The sequence below is a fragment of the Anopheles funestus genome, chromosome 2RL (genome assembly GCF_943734845.2).
Source record: "Anopheles funestus chromosome 2RL, idAnoFuneDA-416_04, whole genome shotgun sequence".
Classification (NCBI taxonomy): domain Eukaryota; kingdom Metazoa; phylum Arthropoda; class Insecta; order Diptera; family Culicidae; genus Anopheles; species Anopheles funestus.
In genome coordinates, this window is record NC_064598.1 from 25,224,595 (window position 1) to 25,247,704 (window position 23,110).

Genomic DNA, 23,110 nt, shown 5'->3' on the forward strand with positions numbered 1-23,110 from the left:
GCAATGATTAATTTAACAAGACAACAGAAGAAGAAAAACAAAATCCTTCCCTAACGCAATAAGATCGCCCCTGCTATGTTGTTCCCGTACAGGATGAAACATGGCTTTCTGCTAGCCTTGCTGCTATCACATTTCAGCCAAGTGGGCAAAAGTATAGTATCTTTTGTTTATTTCTTCTCCGTGCTTCCCTTATCAGCAGCGTGCAGCGTGTAAGTTGCCCGTTGTTTATTAGACAAATTGCAATGGAAAAAAAATCAACAAAACGATTGTGTTAACGCAAACCGATAGCAATACTAAATATATTACGATCACGATCCAACAGCAGTACAGTTGCAAAAGAAAACTGTTTGTACGTTTTTCCCTATTTGCAATGTGTAAGTTATTTTTCTTTTGAATTTTTGGTTTTGTTTTCCGTATGGAAAACAATAATGTGCTCAAATGGAACGCAAATGGTGATTAACAAGGGGGTGTTATATCGTTTAAATTAAAGTTAGCGAAAAGATTTTTGACGGTAGTACATTTTTTGTTATCAAACCGTTCTGTTTTTACAGCATTTGTAACACCAACGGAATTAGAGACGGTCCAATGGGCTGTTACATTTATGTTTTCCTGTTTTCGCTTTTTTTTGCAGTTTCTCTTGCATTCTTGCCCCGTTTTGGAACACCATCTCTTTGGGTGTAGTACAGTTGGCCACCGTGTAGGAAGCGAACAGTATATACGGAATTAATTGAAATAAAAACCCCCACTTCACAAAGAACTTGGAAGTATACAACAAAAAAAATCAACCAATCAGATGAGGAGGGAAAAAAGTAAGAGAAGGACAAACCCCAACCACAAATAAAACAACAAAACACGATAATGGAACAGATAAAATCGAAGGAATATTTAGCGAATAAGTATTAACAAGAAGATCTTTAAAGTGTTGAATAAAAGAAAAAAAAGTGTAATAATTTTATCCGCCACTGCGTCGGTTTTGCTTCACTATATTCCACAACCGAACGATCCCCCCCCCCACGTTGTGTTGTTTGATTTTATTGAATTTTTTTTGTTTGTTTGTTTCCTTCGCCCAAATGCTTTCATCAATGATCTTACTTACACCGTTATATTTACAATGCGAAATCGTTTTTCGGATTTCGTATTCGCGTACGCTTTTCTTATCTTTTTTTTTATTTTGTTATAATTTCACCCTTTCTACCCTACAAACAAAAACCGCGACACTCTTGGACATACGAGTTGCTGGACACCTAAAGCATCCACTACTACTAGCCTACACATTTTGCCCGTTCCTTCCCATCCCGCTCCTTAGTAAACCTCAGCCGAAATCTGAAATCTCTGTACCGTGTAATGGAATAAAAATTAATTTACACATGTTGGGGAGAAGGAAAGTAAAGGGAACCTCATCCACGCCATGTTTACATGTTAACTGTTCACATTTGAGGACAAACCAAAACTACACACCAACATTTGCCACAAATTCACCGAACGAAACAATTTTACACATTCAATCGTCGTGCCCGTGTGACCATTCTTAATGTTGGAAGCACACAATACACACCGCACGTGAGAACTAAAAACAATCCAACAAACGCTAAATACACACACACATATATAGATATATCTATACGCAATACTATATATTACAAAACAAAGATTACAGGTGCTGTGTACAGCTTTTCGTTTTTTTTTGCGGTGCATATCCGTTTGCTCACGTTTCATTCATTCGTAATAAATTATTTGTGCTAATTATGTTTGTTTCCATTTTTTGGCAAATTACAGTTTGCACAAAGAAAAGACACATTACACAGGAAGTACTAAAAGCGGGTGCCGAATCAGTCAGTAGTATTAGTAGAGCAAACATCATATCCTTCTATTAGGTTGCTCAATGAAGACACATAATTGGGCACGTAGAGTCGTCCTAAACGTCGGTAACGTAGAGACAGAACACAGGCCCGTTCCGAACGATTTAATATCTCGGCGTACTTATTCACTCACGTCGTAGGAGGACAGACAAACCCTTTGCTGGGTAAATCAAGTCACTTTATATAAGACTACGTAGGCCTAGTTGGGTGGTAATGATGAGGCGGCCAACAAATCGAATTGCTTCTATGATAGAGCAGAGTATGTGGAAAATTATAAACGTTCTTGTTGTTTTCATAAATAATTGGTTTACTTTTTTGGTAGCGGGTTCCCTCATCCGATCCGAGACAATTTTGAATTCCTCTCGAGGAAACACCGACTGAACATTGTTCGGTCCAATATTTGGTAGTGTTACGTGTGTAGAAGGAAAAAAAACGTATCGTTAACTATATTGCCCAAAAATGGTACTCTGTCACAAAATAACATGCAACTAATAGCAAGCCTTACAAAAAGTGAGTATCCGTTTACAGCTGAAACTAAGCTGTCAAGGGTTCTGGCCATTTCTTTATACATGATTTCTCTAGAGAGGGAAACAATGTTTCCTTGGATTTTTTTTTACTATGAGAAATCTCTACCAACTGAATGTATCGTTAATCGTGCCTTATCTGACTGCGCTCCATCAACTAAGAATCCATCCGTATCTGCTTTTCAAACATGCAATTTGCTGCATTGGCGTGTTTTTGTTACTTTCTGTCTCTTCTCATCGGAAGGTAAAATTCCGTTCGGGGGTTTTTTTACGGTACGAAAGGATAAGGACAGACGGAGCCATTTACGTGCAGGCCGCACATTCATCTGAACCACAGCTTTAGCCGTAACGCATCGACACCGTTTAAATAGTAGTGAAAGAGCCGCTTGTCGCGCACGAAGCCTAAATTTTCGTACAATCGTAACGCCGGTTGGTTCGTAATTTCCGTCTCCAAAACCACCTCGTCTGCGTTATCTTCCAGCATAGCCTAAAAACCAGCACAAAGCAAACGTTAGCATTGATTTGCGTTACCGGCACATCTTTTACACAGCAGCAGATCACCCTACCTGTATTGCACGCTGCACGAGTGTGGTACCGATTTTTAGCTTCCGATAGTCCTTGTCCACTGCCAGCATCGCAATGTATCCGCGGCGCGTTTCTTGCCGGTGAATGTCCAGCTTGCAGACGATCGCACCGACACACGTGTCCCGGTGCAGTGCGAGGAAGCACAGCTTTGGCCAGTTGTGTATGAAGTAGCGATAGGTATAGATCGAGTACGGTTCCGATAGATCCTTCTGAATCAGGGCCATAATGGCAGGCATTTGTCGTTCCGATTCGTACACCTGGTACGTGATTTCCATTGGCGTGAGCGCTGGTTTGCTGTCGTCCGGTAGTATTGTATCCGACGGGGAAGAAGTAGAATCGGGGCCAGTTGTTTCCGTCACGTTAGTATCTTTCCTAACACTCCCATCGTTTGATTCATTCTTCTCGCTACCACTCGTTCCCTGAAAGGCAGTTGATGTTGTTTGAGATTTGCCTTCTTCTTCATTCTCTTCGGTTCCGTTCTCTGTACAGGTTGTAGTTGTGGGTCCTTTTTTCGTTTGCCTACTACGGTGCTTTTTCCTACCGGACGCATTCTTGTCCTTTGCTAGCGTTGATGTTTCTGCGCAACTTGTTTCATCACTAGGTGTATTGCCAGCATCCGGCCATCCGACGGTACCGTGATTTGGCAAACCATTATGCGTCAAGCCATTGCGGCCGATTTGAACACATTGCTCCAGCTTCTTGCTGATTGCATCTACGGACGTTACTGGCTCCTCCGGTAGTCCGTTACTATGACTACTGCTATGGTTACTGCTATTACTATTACAACTACTATTTACAGTCACTGCAACACTCTGTTGCACGTCCTTCGCTAGCACAGCCTTCAGTGGTTTCATCATCGCCGTGTCTAGGGGGCCGGAGATTGTCATATTCGTTTCGCCCGTCATCTCCGGCTCGGTCTGACTATTTTTAGCTTTATTTTTCCTCTTGGCCTTTTTGCGTCTTCCGGCACCGCTCGCTACCGCCACCGTCGAGCTTTCCTCCGCCGACGTTGCATTTCCATTGGTGAGCTTACCGCCTGTTCCCGTTGCCGTCGGACGATCGTCCTGTCCGATAACATCCATTCGGCTGGAAACAGGTTCTACTTGAGTTTGGCTCGATGGTTTGCGTGCCTCAAGCAAAAACCAGATGATCGAAGGCCCTGGGAGCTATTTAATGTGTTGCTTGGAGTAAAAAACGGGAAAATCACTTGCACATTTGGCGCTTAGCAGCAGCCAAATTTAGTAGGAGCGGAGCGATGAATTGTCACCGAGCTGTATATCGATTCCTTGACTGTGCCGTACCTGAAGCTGTTCACGAGCGTGTTGCGATCCTCGATCTATATCATACGGTTTTCGTAATCAATATCATTTTTTCTATTCCCTTTTTTTTCCTCCCTAGCCTTTTCCAATCAGGGGAGTTAACCCGTGCCCGTTCGACGGTCGATTGTCCGGAGGGAGTGGATCACAGGAATCGACTTTTGCGTGGCCGAACGACTGTTCCGACCAAGGACAAATGCTTGCTGTTCGTCGAGCAAATTGTGCTGGGTAATAGATGAGAATCAAAATACTGGTGCACTTTTCCTGCGGACTACTTGTGTGTAGTCTTTTTTTTTTATTTTGCTACTACCACTACCAGTGCTGTTGCAGCTCCCACTATTGCTGCACCTCTCTTGCACGTATATTCTTTCGCAACGAACTGTCAACATGACCAAACGAAGGTGCTTGTGTTCATAGTGTCGGGTCGAAAGATTTTGCTTATGTAAAAGCATGTCTTTGCTGAGCAGCGCATAGCAGTGTGCGTGAAAGTTTTCAACGACAAACGACTTAGCACAGACATAAATGCTCTCCAGCGTTCGCATCGATAGTCAAGGTTTATGTACCAATCGCGTAAAATGGTGAATTGATAATAGAATTTTCTTAATGGGTTTTACGCAATCAAAATGATGTTTATATTTAAAGAAAATTAAATAAATACGATTAGAACCAAATTGACCATAATTCAATCCCATCTAGGGCGTAGAAATGTTTTTTTGTTTCATCAATTTACCTGTCATCACGATCGCCGTCCGGTATGTATAAACCTTTGCACGTACTGCTCGCGGCTCAGCTGACTCTCTCAATTGGCACGACAGCGCCAGAGGGAGAGAGCGAAAACCGGGTCTGGTGTGACACCAACACACTGAACCAAAAACCCAAACGACACAACCGTGAAGCTCGCATCGCCAGAACCCAATCTCATCGGATACAGAACCGGACCGCATTATAATCGTGGGACGGCGTGTTGGTCGTGCGTGAACGAAGAAGCGTGTTTGTGTCCAGAGCACCTGCAAGACATCCGGTTTACATCCTTCCGCAGCCCGTGCAGCAGTTCCGTTCGTAGCATCAGAGCGCCCGGGTATGCCAGTCCGGCTAGTTCGGCATTCCGTGAGACGGTCCAGGGCAAGGAAGTGATAAATACTGCAGCCTCTAGCCACCCGAAGCTACATAAACCCGTGGTTGTACAGTGACCGGAAAGAGTCAGGCTGCACCAGTGTAAGTTTCGATAAACGACCGTTCTGTATGCTTGCGTTTGTGTTTGTATGCATGCATGCATGCGTGCGGGTGGATGTGTGCGTGTGTGTGTGTATGTAGGCGATTCTGTGCATCGACCATGATGAGACGTTCCGTGCGTGCATAATGCGAACGCTGCAGACAATGATGCACTTGTTGGGGTTTTTGCGGGTGTGAGGGAAGGAAGAGAGAGAGAGAGAGGGTATAGGGCAAAAGTTAATCAAGAAGATCCTTTTTTTTTGTTCTTCATTGCATGATTTGGATTACATTAAAGCAAACCCCTGGACTAAACCGAGCGATTTTGTGAAGTCTCGGAAGAATCTTCCATTGCATTAATTTTTAGCTTCTCATTGTCCTATCCGTCCGTATATATTGGTAGCAGGCCCGGAGTTTTGCTTGATCCGGTGCGGTTATGTTCTTCAGATGGGTGTGCGGCGCCGCTTCGGGTCGGTGGACGAATAAAGAGAGCGGGAGCGAGAGAGCGAGCAATTGCTATAGAAAAGGTTCCGCAAATGTGCGAGAGAGCGGCGCGAACGCAACGGACGCTCTCACTGTTGCGGGATATTCTTACCTTCGCTGCTCGCGGTGCCGTACGGCCAGAGCCAGAAGTATTCAGCGCGTCTCACCGTGTGCACGGACGAAAATCGAGTGTGTGTACATATAGTTTTTAGTAGACGGGGCCATTGAAATGCTCTGGATGGCGGCAGGCAAGTACACTAAATGCCTCTTTGTGCGTGTGTGTGTGTGTTTGTGCGTGCAGGGCAGCAGCTTCTCCCCTAAGAGTGATGTTTTGTCCGTTTTGCGAAAAAACAAATGGCGTAACAAAGGCCTCCGTGCCAGGTGCCAGGTTTTCGGTTGTGTCAGCTATCCTATCGGGAGGGCAACCATTCGGGCAGAAGTCGTTGTGAGGTTTTCTTTGGTGTGGTTCTCTAACCAGCGCTGCTGCTTTACCTTGTTTTCTTTTTTTTTTCTCGCGAGTTGAATGATCCGGTTGACGCACATAAATGTAGAACTTTGTGCAGTTCCAGTGGCGAATGTCGCAACAATAAGGGGACCGGCTGTTGAATGGCAGCAGATTGATCGGAAGAAAAGCCTTTTTTCCCTTTTGAGTTTAATGAATCTTTTCCATTCCTTTTTTCCTCCTCGGCAGTGTCTTTATTCTAGGTGTTGGTGTGTTTGTTCCGGTCGCAGCGCAGCGCACCATTCTTATTCACCGTCGGTACAATACCACGCACACACAGACATGCTTGTATCTGCTGCTGTCAGAATATGAAGGAAATATGGAACGATGTTGCTATATATCTTATACGGGGTGTTTGCAGCGTGGAAAAAGAATGGTTTAGCTTTAAAGGCCAGTTCCTTTTGGCACACCAAATTGATAAAGAAATCCATTCCTTTTTGATTGATTTCACTGTGAATTTCACGGCACCCCTCTCTATTGGTGAGAAACTCGATGCTTCATTGACAGATCGTGTGACAGTGGAACAATAACTTCCAGCGTCGTTGCGCTTGGCGAGTGGTGGTGAACTTTAAATTCTTTCTCCACTCACCTAGGAATATAATTTTTCTTCGTAAGAAAATTTTCCTTGAAACGACAGCAGGCTTTGTCACACAACAAGTTTGAATATCTCAGTGTCTAGTATTGCTATTGGAAACACAATTCTGATGGCTTTCCCGAAAACTACTGTGTATTTTACTTCATTTTTTAATTTGCTTTTTCTTTCTTTTCATCTTCTCTTCCGCGCATTTTCTCTCTCTCTCTATTGCAGGCTTCAACCAAAACGCATTTCCAACCCGTGTACAGTTAGTGATAATAGTGAACAACAAAGTTATCAAGTAAACAGTGCATCCACCAACCCAACTACCAAACCACCAAACCACCCATCCCATCTTTTGGCTCCGGATCAGTTCAAATTGTTCTTGGAAACGTCTGTTTTGTTTTTCCTGTTGGATTCGGCATCAAAATTACCGGTTAAACGTTCTGTTTTCCACCCCGTAAATCAACCAATCTCTCTCTACTCAGTCTCATTTTCCCGATTTCGTTTCTGTGTATGCGTGTGTATAAAAGTGTATAAAAATTGCAAACAAAAAAAATAAAAGACAGCACCACTAAAACCAACCACTGAATGTGAGGAAACAGATGAGCTGGTTTTTGTTGAAAAACTTTTTGTGAAAATTGTGAAATTTTGCGGTGTAAAAATTAAACTGTGCTGCTTGTGCGTCCATGTCCATGTGTGTGAGTGTACATATAGTTGAAGCGAAGCATAGAATTTGTCTACCAATGCGTGAGTAAGGTTACGAATAGCGCAACAACAACAACAAAAACTTTCAAGAAGCAAAAAAAAAACGAAACAAGCGAAACGACAAAAATAGCTTGCATTATTTACCAGTAGGAACATCATCCGTAAAGGAAGCTGCGTGTTTGTGTAATGTGAAAAAGTGTGCGGTTTTTACTGTTCTGGAAAATCGAGCCTCATCAGAACGGTGGCGGCGAGTAGCACGACAGCACGAGCTTACGAGTAAGGTAATGAGCAGCTTCTCACCGGTGAGATTTGTTGTTCACGTTTAATCGGTTCCGTTCCTCGTGCGATCTTCTCTGGTACACGCGGGTGTTCCAGGAATCTCTCTGTTGCTCTCGCAAACCGTAATTGTGCGTCGAAATGCGTGTATATTTGCGTGTATAATACTGTGGTCCAGCTCTATATTGAAGCACCAGCTCATCCCAATAATCGTATGCGTACCGTGCATGGTTTGCGTGTGTTTGTATATGGTTGCGCAAACATTTGCAACCAAGAACCGGCCCCTCGGATCGGTGAGCTTTTTCGAGCATCGTTTTCCTTTTACGCCCGGTGTGTAAATAGTAATAGAAACGATAGTTTTGAATAATTCTGCTGCAGAAGGTGTGGGTGCGTGCTTTATGCGTAAAACGTTCGCGTAAAAAACGATTGTTCCTAGTGAGTTCTAGACTGTTTTACGCACCGTCTCACACACCCTAGTCTACGTGTGTGTGTGTGCGGTTTGTGTCCCTTGTGAATTAACCATTTTTCACCATACCGTGCCGTGGTGTCCTTTAATGTGCAAAAGTCGTACGAGTTGAATTGTACAGTGTGTAAATCGATCCTATCAACCGTTGGAGCATGCGTTGTTGTGCGTGAGATAGAATCTGTCAAAAGTGAGATGCGTTCATGAGTTGTTCACTACAAAGCTGAGTGAGTGAGAAATAAGGAAGCTGCAAAACGTGAAATTTTTTTTTGTTATACATACATCAACCCACAACGTTGAATGTGTTTGTGTGTATACGTGCGTGAGTACAGATAAAGTTCAATTGAATGATTACAATTGACCGTGTGTCTACCCTTCGTGTTGCGAATTGGTGAAAGCAAAGAATAGAAATAGAACGGTTTGTTGTCGTTCTGTTCGAATGTGAAAGTGCTGAAAGTGATTGTTTTTTTTTTGCGATTTCATACGCAAAGTGCATCGTTGATTTCGTACGTAAATCTTCCACTTAAAAGTTGTGCTGCGGCGTGTGTGAAACGGCTCCTGCAGCGTTCAAAGGTGGCGCAGTGTGTTTTAAAGTGGTGTACATGCGTGTTTGTATATCGGTGTGCGTGCGTGCTGTTGCATAGATGCAATTGTTTTTCATCTACTCCACGAACAAGGAGTCTCCTGATTGGTGTGGCGTGTGATGAGTTTTTCCCCATTTGTATCAATTCGATTAATGTGAATCAAAAAGCAGTGTAATCCACCTAAAGCACGTCGTTTTGCGAAGTGTTTGAATAGCATTTGTAAAGCGGTGTATTGTGTAAAAATAATAAAAATAAAGCCGTGATTTGTTCGTTGCGCTCACACAACAACAAAAAAAGAAATCATTTGCAACATAACGCATCGTTCAATCCTGAAACGTCCAACAACAACAGCCTTTTTGCATTCCTATCGGGTTGTGTTTGATAGTGTTGTGCTGTGTTTAAAGCATTGCTCCATCAAAGAAGGCGCTGCGGATTGCTATCTGGCGGCCCCCGATTTTGTGCGTGTGCGTGTGCTGCGTTATTGCATCTGCCTGGCGGTTAAACAACGCGACGACGACGACGACGACGACGACTACGGAGTACTGTAGCAGCAACCGAGCAGCCCTAGACACACGCATACTAACGCAGCTCCTGGGGGTTTGCGCTCAACAAACAAAACCATCCCAAAAAACCGCAGCGTACGCGCTACATAGCGCCAGAGCAAGAGCGAGAAGTTGTTTTCAAACAAAAACCACATTTCTCATCGAGCGTAGATTGAACCGCGCGGCTCATCTTTTCGAGCGTAATTGCGTGCGTGCGGGCGCGCGTGTGTGTGAGTGTGAGGCAACTCACAACCCGCAACTTGGTGGATCTTCTTCTTCTGCGGTGCACTGCAACATCTAAAGGTATGCAATCGGAACTGGGAGAATATGGTCCTCTATGTTTCAGGCATAGTACTGAGCAAAACACATTTATCTTAAAAATCGAGCCTCTTTTATGTTGTTTTCCTTTGGGGATTTAAGTATGTTTCTAGAATTTATTTAGTGTTGATATTACCTTGAAAGTTATTTTCTAACAATTATGCTCATCCAGAAGAAATGAAATCTACGACCTCCGGTGTGCTAAAGTGTATAAGAGCAAGGAGTTAGATCAAAATCTACTAATGCCTTGGTATGAGCTGCCCGGCGGTGTATGTGATAAATGGTGCCAGTTCCACAAGACAGAACTAGGGATCAAATCCAATCCGGACCATGCCCCCTCAGTATCAGGGACTGATTATTCTGCTACGTGGTAAAAATAAGTCTAGTAACCCTGGAATGGCCGGCGTGACCTTCCGGCGTGAGGTTGTTAAGCCAACAAATAAGAAGAAGAAGACTATTGTCTTTGTAGGTTGCCGTGAATACTGACATTTCTTGTTCTTGTTGGATACAGGGTTTATCAGCCCATAGAACAAGCTTTAGAATGATATAAACAACACAGAATTCTTTATAAACAACCTTTTTAGACTTTAAAACACATTACATCGTTTTAGCTACACTGTTTCAATAGATAAAACAACTTGAACATTTGTTTTGAAACATGTCAGATTTGCCAAGGTTTCTATACCTATATGATGCACATAAATATATGATGCAAAATAAACAGAGTCGTACAAGTTTATTTCTTTTATCTCCCGATAAATAATTAATCGAAAAAAATCGAAAAGGAATTTGGTTATTGCCCGCACAATTCTTCGGTTCACAGTTCAAACTTCGATGTGCATCATATAGGTATAGAAACCTTGGCAAATCTGACATGTTTCAAAACAAATGTTCAAGTTGTTTTATCTATTGAAACAGTGTAGCTAAAAGGATGTAATGTGTTTTAAAGTCTGAAAAGGTTGTTTATAAAGAATTCTGTGTTGTTTATGTCATTCTAAAGCTTGTTCTATGGACTGATAAACCCTGTAAATGAACGCAATTATTTCATTTCAATCTAGACAGCCTGGCTTCTTGCTTATGTTTGAGCTATCAGATGCTGATGGATCTTAATACTCTGTCCATTTGTGAAAAAAGTATAGCTGATAAGGTGTTGGGCCACGAGGACTAAGAGAGAGATCAATTTTAGAGAATCGAAAAGCCATGATTTTGCTTCTGAGCATAATTCCCTTTTGTGTGTGGATGTGTGACTATGAACATGATCCTGTACAGGTCGTAATAATTGTCACTAATAATTTGATCTTTATCTCGATAATCTCCAATCTGCGATTCTGCCACCCGTTCAGTCCTTGCTTGTCGAGGTACTAATATTCAAGATCCATTTGTAACAAAAATGTCTGGCCTTTTCAATGCCTAGACTACGGCCAGCATGGTGTGGAATAGATCTGGAATAGCTCTGTTTTATGTATCTTATTATTGTTCTGCTAATATTTCTCTAATCTCTAGTAAGTATCTAGTAAGATCTAGATCTTCCTCAACAAGTTTTCTCAGTCCTGAAGAGTCCGTCCAATGCATATTGAATGCCCCTGTAAGTAATTTAAATTCGTCAAAATTTGGAGATTGTATGAAATATACCAAGTCATTTTCAGATTTTGGAAACGTCCTTAAGAACTCTTCATATTGTATCATTTGCATGCTTTCGGCAACGTATCCAATTTTGAGGAATCTTGAGTAATAACTGCTCATAGAGTTCTCGGTGGCTCTCCGTTTAGTCTAATACAGGGGTCTCCAAATTAGGCCCTCAAGAGAGATCCCGAAATTGGCCCTCAGCTATGGCTATTTCACTCAAACCGTCCCGCCATCTACAAAGTTTGGAGGTACCTGGTCTAATACGTCCAAGGTCGTCCAATATTGGTGATCGACTCTCATCTTGAAAGCCCCAAGCCAATAGCAAGGATAGATTTGACTATCTGTCTGGGAGGTAATAGCAAGTCTCCTCCGTGAGTACTTGAAAACCCCAAGACACTTCTGTATGATTAGATTTTTCCAATGACCTGTTTGAAAATCTTCACCTAAGAATGTTTAAAAATTGTACAACTAATTGAGTTTTCTTAATATTAGTTCGAAGAATAATAAGATTAGGATAAAAAAAATTTCACATACAGTAAAGAGAGAAACAAAATCTTCGCAAATCGTTGTAAGACAAGGATTATCTAGCGAATGCATCGAAAACGACAGGTTTTAAATATGCAATCGTGCTTGTCTTTCCATTTATTTCCATACGCAAACGCAAATATGTACCGTGTGGTCCGTTGTGCAATTGGCACGATCGCTAATAATAATGTTCTGCTCTAAACTAACACTCGTCTGTCGCGTTTTGTGATGATGACATTGGTTTTCGCGCATACGGTCTCCGTTGGTAGCCGAACTAAGATAGGCTAATATCAGGTTTATTTGTCTGTTACTCCAATGGTACATTGCATTAAACTGTTGTTAAGTTTTATTAGTCGTTAAATCGGCCCAATGTTGTCTGTATGTGTGTGTGCGTGAAACATAATAAACAATTGTTCAACATACTCACAAAACGAATGCGATAAGGGATAAGCGATATTTAAAAGGAAGATATTACACAATTACTATATTTATCCACGTGCTTTGTAACGTGAATAACTCTCCCTTTCCTTGTCACGGGGAGGTTTTGTTTTACACCTATTAAAGGGCACAACCATTCAATGAGGAATTATTCATTAACATTTCCAAACTAGCATCACCGTTTTTTTTTGGTACGAATATCTACTCTCGTTAACTTTAATTTCATTTAAACTTTTAAACAAATCACCTCTACGAATCATATGCTACTTCAAGCAGAGGCACAAACATTACATCAAGATAGCCGTGGGAATGCATCCTTAGGGAATTTGATCGTACAGCCAGCCCAGTTTTCCGTTTTGCTGTCCGGGATGCATTTAGGATTATTTATGACAAGTTGTTAAACCGATTGGACAGCGGACGGTACGCGGAAGGCCAATGGAACAAAATTACAACGCACAGCAAATTATACCACGTTCTAAATCGCACCCACCAGACGTAGAAAAAGGAGGGTGTATGAACGTGTTTATTCGATTATCTGTTTCTGTTGGCACGGACCCGAGCACCATTGCCGCGCGCACTGCAAACTTTGCAGGCAAACGGTGTTAAATATGTAAGAGGGAGTGTGGGGAGGTGGGGGACATTATCATAGATTGTCCGGAAGTAAGCATGATTTACACACGTGTGTTAATTTTCAAACCATCGCGCATTTTGAAGCCCCACGAATGAGATGAACCTTTCTAGGATGCATTGTTGTTTTAGGTTAGAACAGTTGGAATTGTTTGAATTTGTTTGTTTAAAATTGTCTTTTTTTTGGTTTTATAACATAATCATTAAACGGAATATTTAGCCCAAAAAAAACTAAAAATATTGCTAAAACAACAGCCCGGGCGTCATGTGTCATATACATTGGAACGCCGATTATCCGGGCATGTTGGCCGTATAATCGAACAACACGGATAAAAGGTTCACATACATTTTGATATTTGTTCTTATTTTTCCTACCTTTTAGTAGCTTTGCTTGCAGTCCATGAATTCTAACAACTCATCAGCATACGATTTTGCACCGTTAAAATCTATAGGGGTTTTTCAGTCACTCATCTTCTGATTCTGAATTAGATTCATCGTCCGTATTGCATCTTGTTTCTATAATAATACCTGTGTTGCTTTTAATTCGTATCCAGGATAATTGGAATCTGTTAGCAGCCATTTCTCTGCGCTTTCCTCGCCTACATGTTTCAAACATGATAGGTTTTGAAGATTTTTCCGATCCTTAGTTTATACAATTCTTCAATTTCCGAAGTTACAAGACCAAAAACAAAAAAAAAACATGGCTGGCTTCGATATGCAGCTGTCATTTCAGAAGCTGCACGGATAATGAGACAGCCGGATAAAAGGTACCCGGATAATCGGCGCTCTACTGTACGTATAGTATAACGCACAAAATGGTAGTCCTATACATACCTTTTCCAACCATCTTCTTGATGTGTAATAGCAATAAAATATTCAAACATAGCAAAGAAAATTGAAGTTATTCCCTTTTCCCCAATAGTCTGGGATTTGACATATTGTTGCTGTTTATTATTACTTCTCGTCCCTGTATTATGACTGCATCTAACATTTCTCGTTGTGCTGTCATTGTCCTGTCATTGATAGAGATAGCAAGATATGCGGGGAGTTGTTGGTTTTGATATGGTTGCGTTTGCAAATCCAATGCCTCCTAGATACGGCAACGGGGATCATTTGATGCTTCAGCAACGGAGAGTTTCGTTCGGAGTGAGCGAGAAAGAGAGAGACAGAAAGAACGCTAGTGTCAAATGCGTGCGAAATTCCAAACGTCTGGATGGGCCGTTGTTCCCTCGGCGGGGATGGAGTATGGAGTTTTATTGCGGGTCAACGATTGGACGTGTTTGTACCTTCTTCAACGCTCCGGGGTTGGAATATGGAACCTGGGGGGTGGGAAAACAACTTCTTCCGTTTTGGTTGACGTCTCTATTGAAGCTGTTTGACAGCAGCTGGGCTTAGCATTAGAACGTACGATTCTTTCGCATCAGACCAACATGGAGAGGGCGCTAATGTCGAGAGAGAAAGTGAATCACGGGTTCACACTACAATTCGGTTTGCTGTTCCCCGCGTGGAAGATAAACTTCAGAAATGGCTTAACTTCCCTTCTATTCCACACAAACTCAAACACACACACACGCGTGTACGTACGCATCGATCCGCGCATATAGGCTGGGCACATACGAAATGGTGTGGCTTCGTTCGTTCACCTGTGTTGCGACGAATGTTGCTGCAACCCCCTCCCCCAGGAGGGTTGAATCGCGAAGCATAGGAAAAAGAACCACAAACACAATTTGCCTATCGCGAGCGCGTTCTCTTCGCGTTCTGCCGGCGTAAGAATGTGTTGCTGCCATGTGCCATGGTTTTGCTTTTCTGGTTGCTGTTTATTTGCTTGTTGTCTTTTCCACTGTTCGCTACCACATTCTACTAAGCTATTCCATTTTCTTGTCTTTTTTTGTTGTTGCTGTTTTACCTAGTCAATTTGTGTGCTGTGTTCGCTCTCGCGCTATTCCAAGCTGTTTCCCTATTTCGGCTAATGGCGCACGGGGTTTGCCATATCACGCGTGGATTCTTCCAACATCGATCCATCGAAGCAATGACCGTACACATCTGCCTCGATGCTGGGCCGATGGGTGAGATGGTATGGTAGATATGTGCACGGGCAGCGTTTTTTTTATGACGGTCTACTCTACGCTGGGACTAAATTTGAAACTTCCTCAGGAGAATATACTCCCAATTGCGAAAGGGAAAAGAAAGAAGATAAAAAAAAACGCAACACAAAATCACTAGCATTCGGAGCAACAAATTCGCTCGGTTCCAAGCACCTGAGTACCGCGTCTTCTTTTACGAATGCTAAATTGGATCAGAACCAAAGCTACGTTCTGGTTGCCAAGCCCACCGGCATTAATCCATCATCTGCATCGTGCGTTCCTCCATCATCATCGCGCCCAGCGCATTTCGCCGCCAATGGAAAGGAACGCGCGTACAATGTTGATTTTTTAGTTCGATTTTCCATTTCCGTCGATGAAGTTGCGAAACAAAAAAAAGGAAGCAACGTAATGTTTTTTTGTTGTTGTTGTTGCTGCTTTATGTGTGGTTTATGCTGTCTGTTTCCCTTTCATTTCACACCGTGTTCATCAAAGAGAACAAATTCAGTGTTGTTGTTCAACACTTTTGTCTTGCGGCGTGCAAGAGTTTGGTCAACTGTTTCCTTTTGATGCTTCTCTGTTTCTACTTTCTTGTGGTGGATTTGCAAGAACAAAGAAGTGTGTTTGATTTTTTTGAATTTATTTATCTTGTTTAGATGCTTTATGTTGTACCTTTGCTTTTCTATAAAAAACAAACTTTTGCTTGCCATGTTTTTATTCTTTCCACATACGTTTTTGCCCAGATGCATTAGTTCTAGAATTTTTATCTATTCTGGTGTTTTATTCAGTACTTTACTTTTCTTCTTCGATATGTTCTTTTCTTTTTTTAAGAAACTAGATCTTGGTTTATTAGTGATGTTTTCTGTAGTGTCGTAAGTGTAGGTTAGCGTATAAGCGTATAGTGTAAGCGTTAGATGTAAGTATATGTATGTATGTATTAGACTAAGAATAAAGAGTCAGTCGATAAATAGCACTCGAACGAGCAACACCTAACTCCATAATAGTTGGCGACGAGGAAAAAGCAAACGAAAAGTCAAATATTAGTCATGTCGTTAATCGGAGAAATTGAACCATTTGTCATGGGCGAAAGCATCAGGGAGTACTTGGAACGTATTGATATTTTTTTCCAAGTTAACGAGGTGGAAGATTCAAAGAAAACAGTGATGTTGTTAACGTTGGGAGGAGCATCGCTGTATAGCCTCATATCAAAGATGGTGTTGCCTGAACAGCCAAAGACGCTAAACTACGAGAAGCTGTGCATTAAGCTGCAAGAGCAATTGGAACAGAAAGTCAACGTAGTGGCGGAACGGTTCAACTTTAGAAACTGTCTACAAAAAGATAGTTCTGTTGCGGAGTACATCGTGGAACTGAAATCGCTCGCACAATCGTGTAAATTCATGTGCTGTCTAAAGGAAAGCTTGCGAGATCAATTAGTAGTTGGTGTCCGAGATGAAGGACTAAGGAAACGTCTTCTTCGAGAGTCCGAGTTAACATTCGAGAGTGCAGAAAATATCGCCAGAACATGGGAAGCTGCGGATGAACAAAACGAAACATTTACATCGAAAGAGAAACCGAGGGAAATGGCGGTGATTAAGTGTGCGCCAAAACGAAGCGTCGGTCCAAAAGTGCACTACCACCGTGGGAACAGTACACCTTTACATCAACAGAGCTACACGCATAAGCAGGAGAGCAAGCAGCAGCAGCAGCAGCAGCAGCAGCAGCAGCAGCAGCAGCAGCAGCAGCAGTGTTACAGATGTGGAAGATCGCATAATCCACAGACATGTCCTGCGCGTATGTGGCAGTGTTTCAACTGTAAGAAGTATGGTCATGTGTCGTCGTGTTGCCGAAGTACGAACGTGCATAGTTTGCGAGCGGAACCGAAGGATGTGTCGCTAACACGCATATTAGAAGAGAATACGATCAGTAATCCAGAAGTGTGCGTTTTAAATATCAACGGTGTAGACATTGCGTTTGAGATAGACTGTGGTGCGTGTAATACGGTAATACCGGAGAGTGTGTATCGGAAAGAGTTTGCTAATGTCGAATTAGAACAAACACATTTGCGTTTTATTACGGCATCGGGTCAACGTCTGACACCGTTAGGAAAAATATGCGTAAACGTAGCGATAAAAAGTAAAACGGTCCGTCTAGAAGTCAACGTAATTAAAACAGAAAATAACGGTAATCCTTTACTAGGTCGTGATGCGTTGGATATATTATTTCCGGATTGGCGAAAAGGTTTTAAATTAAATCAAATCGAAGCGGACAAATGGCTTGGAGACATGAAAAAAATGTTTCCGAATCTAACAAACGGAAATAACAAGGAAACGATAGAAGGGTTTGAAGCCAGTTTAGTGTTAAAACCTAATTTTACCCCAATTTTCCATAAAGCGTATTCAGTGCCGTTCGCATTAATAGAAAAAGTTGAAGCCAACCTAGATAAATTAGTGAATGACGGTATACTAGTACCAATACGTACATCAGCGTGGGCGAGCCCTATAGTGGTTGTAGGAAAAAGTGATGGCTCAGTACGTATCTGTTTGGATGGAAAAGCTACGATAAATAAATATCTTACGGTAGAACATTACCCATTACCGAGGATTGATGATATTTTGGCGAAAATTGCAAATTGGACAGTTTTTTGCAAAATAGACCTAACAGGAGCGTACTTGCAAGTAAAGTTATCAGAAAATTCGCAAAATATTTGTACTATAAATACGCATAAAGGGCTATACAAGTACACTAGAATGCCATTTGGAGTACAGTCTGCGCCTGCAATATTTCAAACAATAGTAGATCAAATATTGTTAAAGACTAAAGGCATTGCGTATATGGACGACATACTCGTTGGCGGAGAAAATGAAAAACAATGCATGGAGAATGTATGCGAAGTTTTAAAAAGGCTGGAATTGCATAAAGTAAAGATAAACGAAAAGAAGTCGGAATTTTTTAAAACAGAAATAGAGTACCTAGGCTACAAAATATCAAAGAACGGAATAACACCAAATGAGTCAAAAGTAAAAGCGATTATTGAAGCACCGGTACCATCAGATGTGATGCAATTACAAGCGTATCTAGGCATGATAAATTATTACAGCAGGTTTTTGCCAAATCTAGCAACAATATTGAGTCCGATGTATGAACTTCTACGCAAAGACAAAAAATATGTATGGTCAAAGGAATGTCAGGAATCATTCGAAAAAGCGAAATCAATGTTAGTAGATAACAACGTTTTAGTACCATTTGATCCTAAAAAACCTGTTATTTTAGCAGTAGATGCAAGTCCTTACGGTTTAGGTGCAGTTTTGTCTCATGAAATTGGAGGGGTAGAAAAACCTATATATTTTGCTTCAACAACTCTTTCTCAAGCACAGAGAAATTACGCACAGGTTCATAAGGAAGCATTAGCCGTTGTTTTCGGTGTCCAAAAGTTTCATAAATACATTTACGGAATCAAATTCAAACTGGTAACAGATAACTCAGGCGTCAAAGAAATATTCAAACCGTCAAGAACAACTTCGTCTATAGCAGTAGCTAGGCTGAGCCGATGGGCATTGTTATTAGCCAATTATGAATATGTGATAGAGCATAGGCCAGGAAAATGTATGGGTCACGTGGATGGGTTAAGTAGATTACCTTTGGCAGAAATTTTAGAGATAGATGAGGAGTTCACACAATTAAATGCGATTTCGTCTTCCTCAATTATCGATATTGAGTTGGTCAAACAATTCCAAAAGTCAGATAGTATTTTGCAAAAAGTCTACAAAAATGTTAAGTATGGATGGTCGAACAATGTGAAATGGGAGTTGAAAGATTATGCTAAAGTTAGTAACAGTTTAGCAATAGAAGATGGAGTATTATTTTTTAACGATCGAGTAGTAATACCAGATAAGCTGAAAGATAAAATAGTCAGTCTATTCCATGAAAACCATGATGGTTTGGTAAGAATGAAAATGTCAGCTAGGAAACTCGTGTGGTGGAAAAATATGGATAGAGATTTTGAGCAGTATATAAAAGCATGTCAAGTCTGTCAGTGTAGACAAATCGTACCAAAAGAAATAGTCGCAACCAAATGGTTGCAATGTACGCGTCCGTTTCAAAGAGTGCATATAGATTTTTTCTTTTTTGAAAATAGTACGTTATTTATAATAGTCGATAGTTTTTCCAAGTTCATGGAAGTAAAAATTATGAAAAGTACTAAGGCAGAAAATGTTATAGAGATGCTAGAAATATTTTTTGCATATTTTGGGTTACCAGAGGAAATCGTGTCAGATAATGGTCCTCCATTTAGTTCAGAAAAGTTTTTGTCGTTCTTAAGAGCAAAAGGTATAAAAGTGAGTAAGTCCCCGCCGTACCACCCACAGTCAAACGGGTTGGCCGAGAGAGCGGTTAGGACAGTAAAAGATAGTCTAAAAAAGTATTTGTTGGATACAAGATTAAAACCATTAAGTCTACAAAGGAAGCTGAATCACTTTCTAATCAGTTATAGAAATAGTCCATGTACTGTAACTAAAGTCACGCCGTCGGAGAGAGTATTTTGCTACGTACCACACACATTAATAACAAAAGTAAATCCTATAAAAGGACACGAAAGACAAATCTTAACTAAGGTAGAATCAAGAAGGCAAGTTCCAATGATAACAAATCATGATCAGTATGAAGAAGAGGAAGAAGTGTATTACAAAAATCACTTTAAGGAACATATGAGATGGATTCCAGCAATAGTCAAAAAGAAAATAAGTGGTCTAAGATACTTAATAAGTCTGAATGGAGTAATACGCATGGTGCATAAAAACCAAATAAGGAAAAAGGATAGTAGGATGAGTAAGAATGTAATTGTAGTACCAACAAATGTAAATATTTCACATAAAAGGAAAAGGAGTGAATCAAGTCCTCCACCGTTAAGACGATCGAAAAGACTGGAAGGACAACCAAGATTAAAGTATCCTAGATAGAAAGTAAACTTCGTTTAAGGGGGAGAATGTAGTGTCGTAAGTGTAGGTTAGCGTATAAGCGTATAGTGTAAGCGTTAGATGTAAGTATATGTATGTATGTATTAGACTAAGAATAAAGAGTCAGTCGATAAATAGCACTCGAACGAGCAACACCTAACTCCATAATAAAAAAACAAAACAAAACAAACTTTTGCTTGCCATGTTTTTATTCTTTCCACATACGTTTTTGCCCAGATGCATTAGTTCTAGAATTTTTATCTATTCTGGTGTTTTATTCAGTACTTTACTTTTCTTCTTCGATATGTTCTTTTCTTTTTTTAAGAAACTAGATCTTGGTTTATTAGTGATGTTTTCAAATTTATTTATTTTTAAATAACTTATTAAGCGATTTTAAGAATATTAAAATTCAAATAAGTTTGGAATCCATTTTTTTATAAGCTGACTGATGAGTATCAATGTGATGAAAAATATAGGCAAAGTGGAAAACCTTGCTGAGGCAAATATCATCCAATAGGTTCAAATATATAGAGAACACAGCCTGATAGAGAATATAACAAAAAACAGTATTTATTTTCACTTTCAATTGGGCACTGACATGCACTCTAGCGTATCTGAGCCAGCATCGTATACATAACACACTGTAACTAGCCGTTTCTATAGTATGTGAATGGTGCTAATTCGAGGAATTTCTCCTTATTCGAACAACTTTGTGGGGAATGTTCAGTTGATTATCTAGCCATATGTTGAACACAACTGCAAAGGGTTGGCAAAATTGATTCATACATCATTGATACAACTTTTGCCCTGAGTTGTTTTATTTCAAACGTTACAAATCGTCCTTTTTTTTCGTAGGAAATGTTGATAAAAACATAGAAATATTCGAAGAAGACAAGAATTATAGTAGCCGTATTATCGCCCAGAAGCTTAAGGATTGACCATAACATGACATATTATGAGTTGTTTCCGTATTGCCGTACGTCACTGTTAGTTAAACCTAGCATAAAGTGATCATCTTCACCAAAACATTCTGAGGGATAAGAAATTGAGATCCAGCAAAGATTGTGAATGCGAATAATAGAAGTTTCAACCAAGACTTCTATGGACCAAGACTTCTATGAGAGAGACATTACAGGGTTTGCCAAATATTTTTTTTTCGTAAATAAAATATATCATTTTCGGAAATTAAGCCCTGTATGAAGCTACCTTAAAAATGGCTACAAATCAGTACATATTGAATCATGTAATCTTGTAAAATAAAGTCTTGAATTTCACACAAAAATATTATTTTCCTAACAATGAAGTCTCTCTCTCTTCTTGGCTTAACGACCTATAAGGTCAACCCGGCCATTTCAGGGATACTAGACTTATTTTTATCACGTAGCCGGATAGTCAGTCCTTGCTACGGGGCGACGGTCCGGATGGGATTTGATCCCGGACCTTCGCTGTTTATCACATACACCACCGGCAACATAAAATGTAATGGGCATATTAAAAAGGTCATATCGAAAGGCATATCGATTGAAAACGTTTATTTAATAACTTAACATTACTGTACTAGGAGCTCAAGAGTTCAGTGAAGGGCTGTACTGTTTCATCATCCTCTTGGAATGCACAATTTCCAGCTCCCCGGCAATACAACAACATCATCCCACAGGAGGTGCTTTGCTATTATGTATGTTTGTTTTTGTTTCACTACACTTTATATGTACTTGTTTATCCAGGAAGGTACCATTTATAAAGAATCAGTACACAACAACTAATGGTACCTTCCTTTTGCTTGGCACCCTCGGTGCACGGTGTGGTTTGTCGTATTTTACTTTACTGCATGCAGCGGCAGCTTGAGTGCACCTTGATCCTCATTTACGGAAATGGATGGTCTCTTTGGCCAAGAAAATAGCTCCTTCCGGGTGGATCCATTTCCGTTTGCATGAAGCAAACTGAGCAGTACAGCGCCAGTACAGGCAACATCTTTCCCTGGTGCATAAAACACACAAAACAGGCTTTAAGATGCATTATGTTGCACTTTTGCCCTGACTCTTTCATGGCACCTTCGCCGTCGTATACTGCGGTCGTGGTGTACTTCAGTGTACTGTTCAGTTGACCTAGTGGCACTATCTGAACGATCCGTTAGACAAATATCCGATTGTAAGTTATTGTGTCTGCACATACTTCTGTGTCCTTCGTTTGTGTGGAGTATTCCCCTTTTCCAGCATTACTTTTTTCTTATAAGAAACCGATGGAAAGGATAAATGTGTTTTGAAGCGGCAAAATAAAAAGGGAAACCCTCCCACCACTGGGTCGTGGTGCACCATAAAAGATATCGAGCTCATATCGTGTGTCTGAATTTTTATTCATCATGGGTGTTTTGTTTGCTTGCAGATAATATTCATACACCACTCATTAATGTAATGGTTTTCGTGTTTTATTTTTCGTTTTCGTTTCACCTAATAGCTCCCCGGACGGACACGGTTTACTGCTGCCGATAGTATAGTGTAGTGAGCTGAGCACCTCCACGTTACAGCAAAAAACCCTCCCCCAAAAAGTAACAAGGGCACATCGGCCAAGACGACGAAAGAGACAGCGACGACGGCTACGATCGTACCGGAAACGGTTGCCGCCAGTATGAAGCTGCTCGGGGGTCACGATGACGGTGGTGGACGAAATGCGGCTCCGATCCGTACGCAGGACGATGCCGCTGTCGGTTACGTGTTTCAGCGGCATCCGAACGAGACCGAGTTCAACCAGTTCGCACAGAAGCAGTCCCGGTGGGCATCCGGGGATGACACCATTATCGATGTGAGTATCCGCAGCCATTTCATTTCAGTATGAACCCCTGTTCCATTAAGAGCACCCAAGAAACTATGGCTTTTGGGTAGTTGCTAGTAAATGTAATGCGTTTGCAATGCTGTCTTCTT

General features: G+C 41.1%; 2 protein-coding genes and 1 long non-coding RNA gene across 4 annotated transcripts in view; 1 reads left to right on the plus strand and 2 right to left on the minus strand.

Annotated features, from left to right (window-relative positions):
- Positions 1-859: 859 nt before the first annotated feature.
- On the minus strand, positions 860-4,637 carry LOC125765629 (N-alpha-acetyltransferase 30A). The gene is made up of 2 exons (XM_049430964.1): positions 2,950-4,637; positions 860-2,870 (listed from the first exon to the last, which is right to left on the minus strand). The coding sequence occupies exons 1-2, from the start codon at positions 4,048-4,050 to the stop codon at positions 2,706-2,708; spliced, it is 1,266 nt and encodes a 421-aa protein (XP_049286921.1). The 5' UTR covers positions 4,051-4,637; the 3' UTR covers positions 860-2,705.
- Positions 4,638-4,993: 356 nt separating this feature from the next.
- LOC125760936 (maternal protein pumilio) overlaps positions 4,994-23,110 on the plus strand; it is a 173,773-nt gene continuing 155,656 nt past the window's right edge. For both annotated transcript variants that reach the window (XM_049421542.1, XM_049421543.1), the window contains exons 1-3: positions 4,994-5,499; positions 7,287-9,928; positions 22,647-22,991. In XM_049421542.1, coding sequence (XP_049277499.1) covers positions 22,818-22,991 — 174 coding nt within the window. In that variant the 5' untranslated portion in view covers positions 4,994-5,499; positions 7,287-9,928; positions 22,647-22,817. The remainder of the gene's footprint in view (positions 5,500-7,286; positions 9,929-22,646; positions 22,992-23,110) is intronic.
- Positions 5,734-7,280, minus strand: LOC125760959 (uncharacterized). Its single transcript, XR_007418072.1, has 2 exons — positions 6,089-7,280; positions 5,734-5,957 (listed from the first exon to the last, which is right to left on the minus strand). It is a non-coding gene; the product is annotated as an uncharacterized LOC125760959 (long non-coding RNA).

Excerpts from the sequence above, each read along its gene's own strand:
- LOC125765629 (XM_049430964.1), bottom strand. The coding sequence starts at position 4,050 with ATGGATGTTATCGGACAGGACGATCGTCCGACGGCAACGGGAACAGGC. Across the intron at positions 2,871-2,949 it reads TCGTGCAGCGTGCAATACAG|GCTATGCTGGAAGATAACGC; the intron begins GTAGGGTGATCT and ends GCTGGTTTTTAG.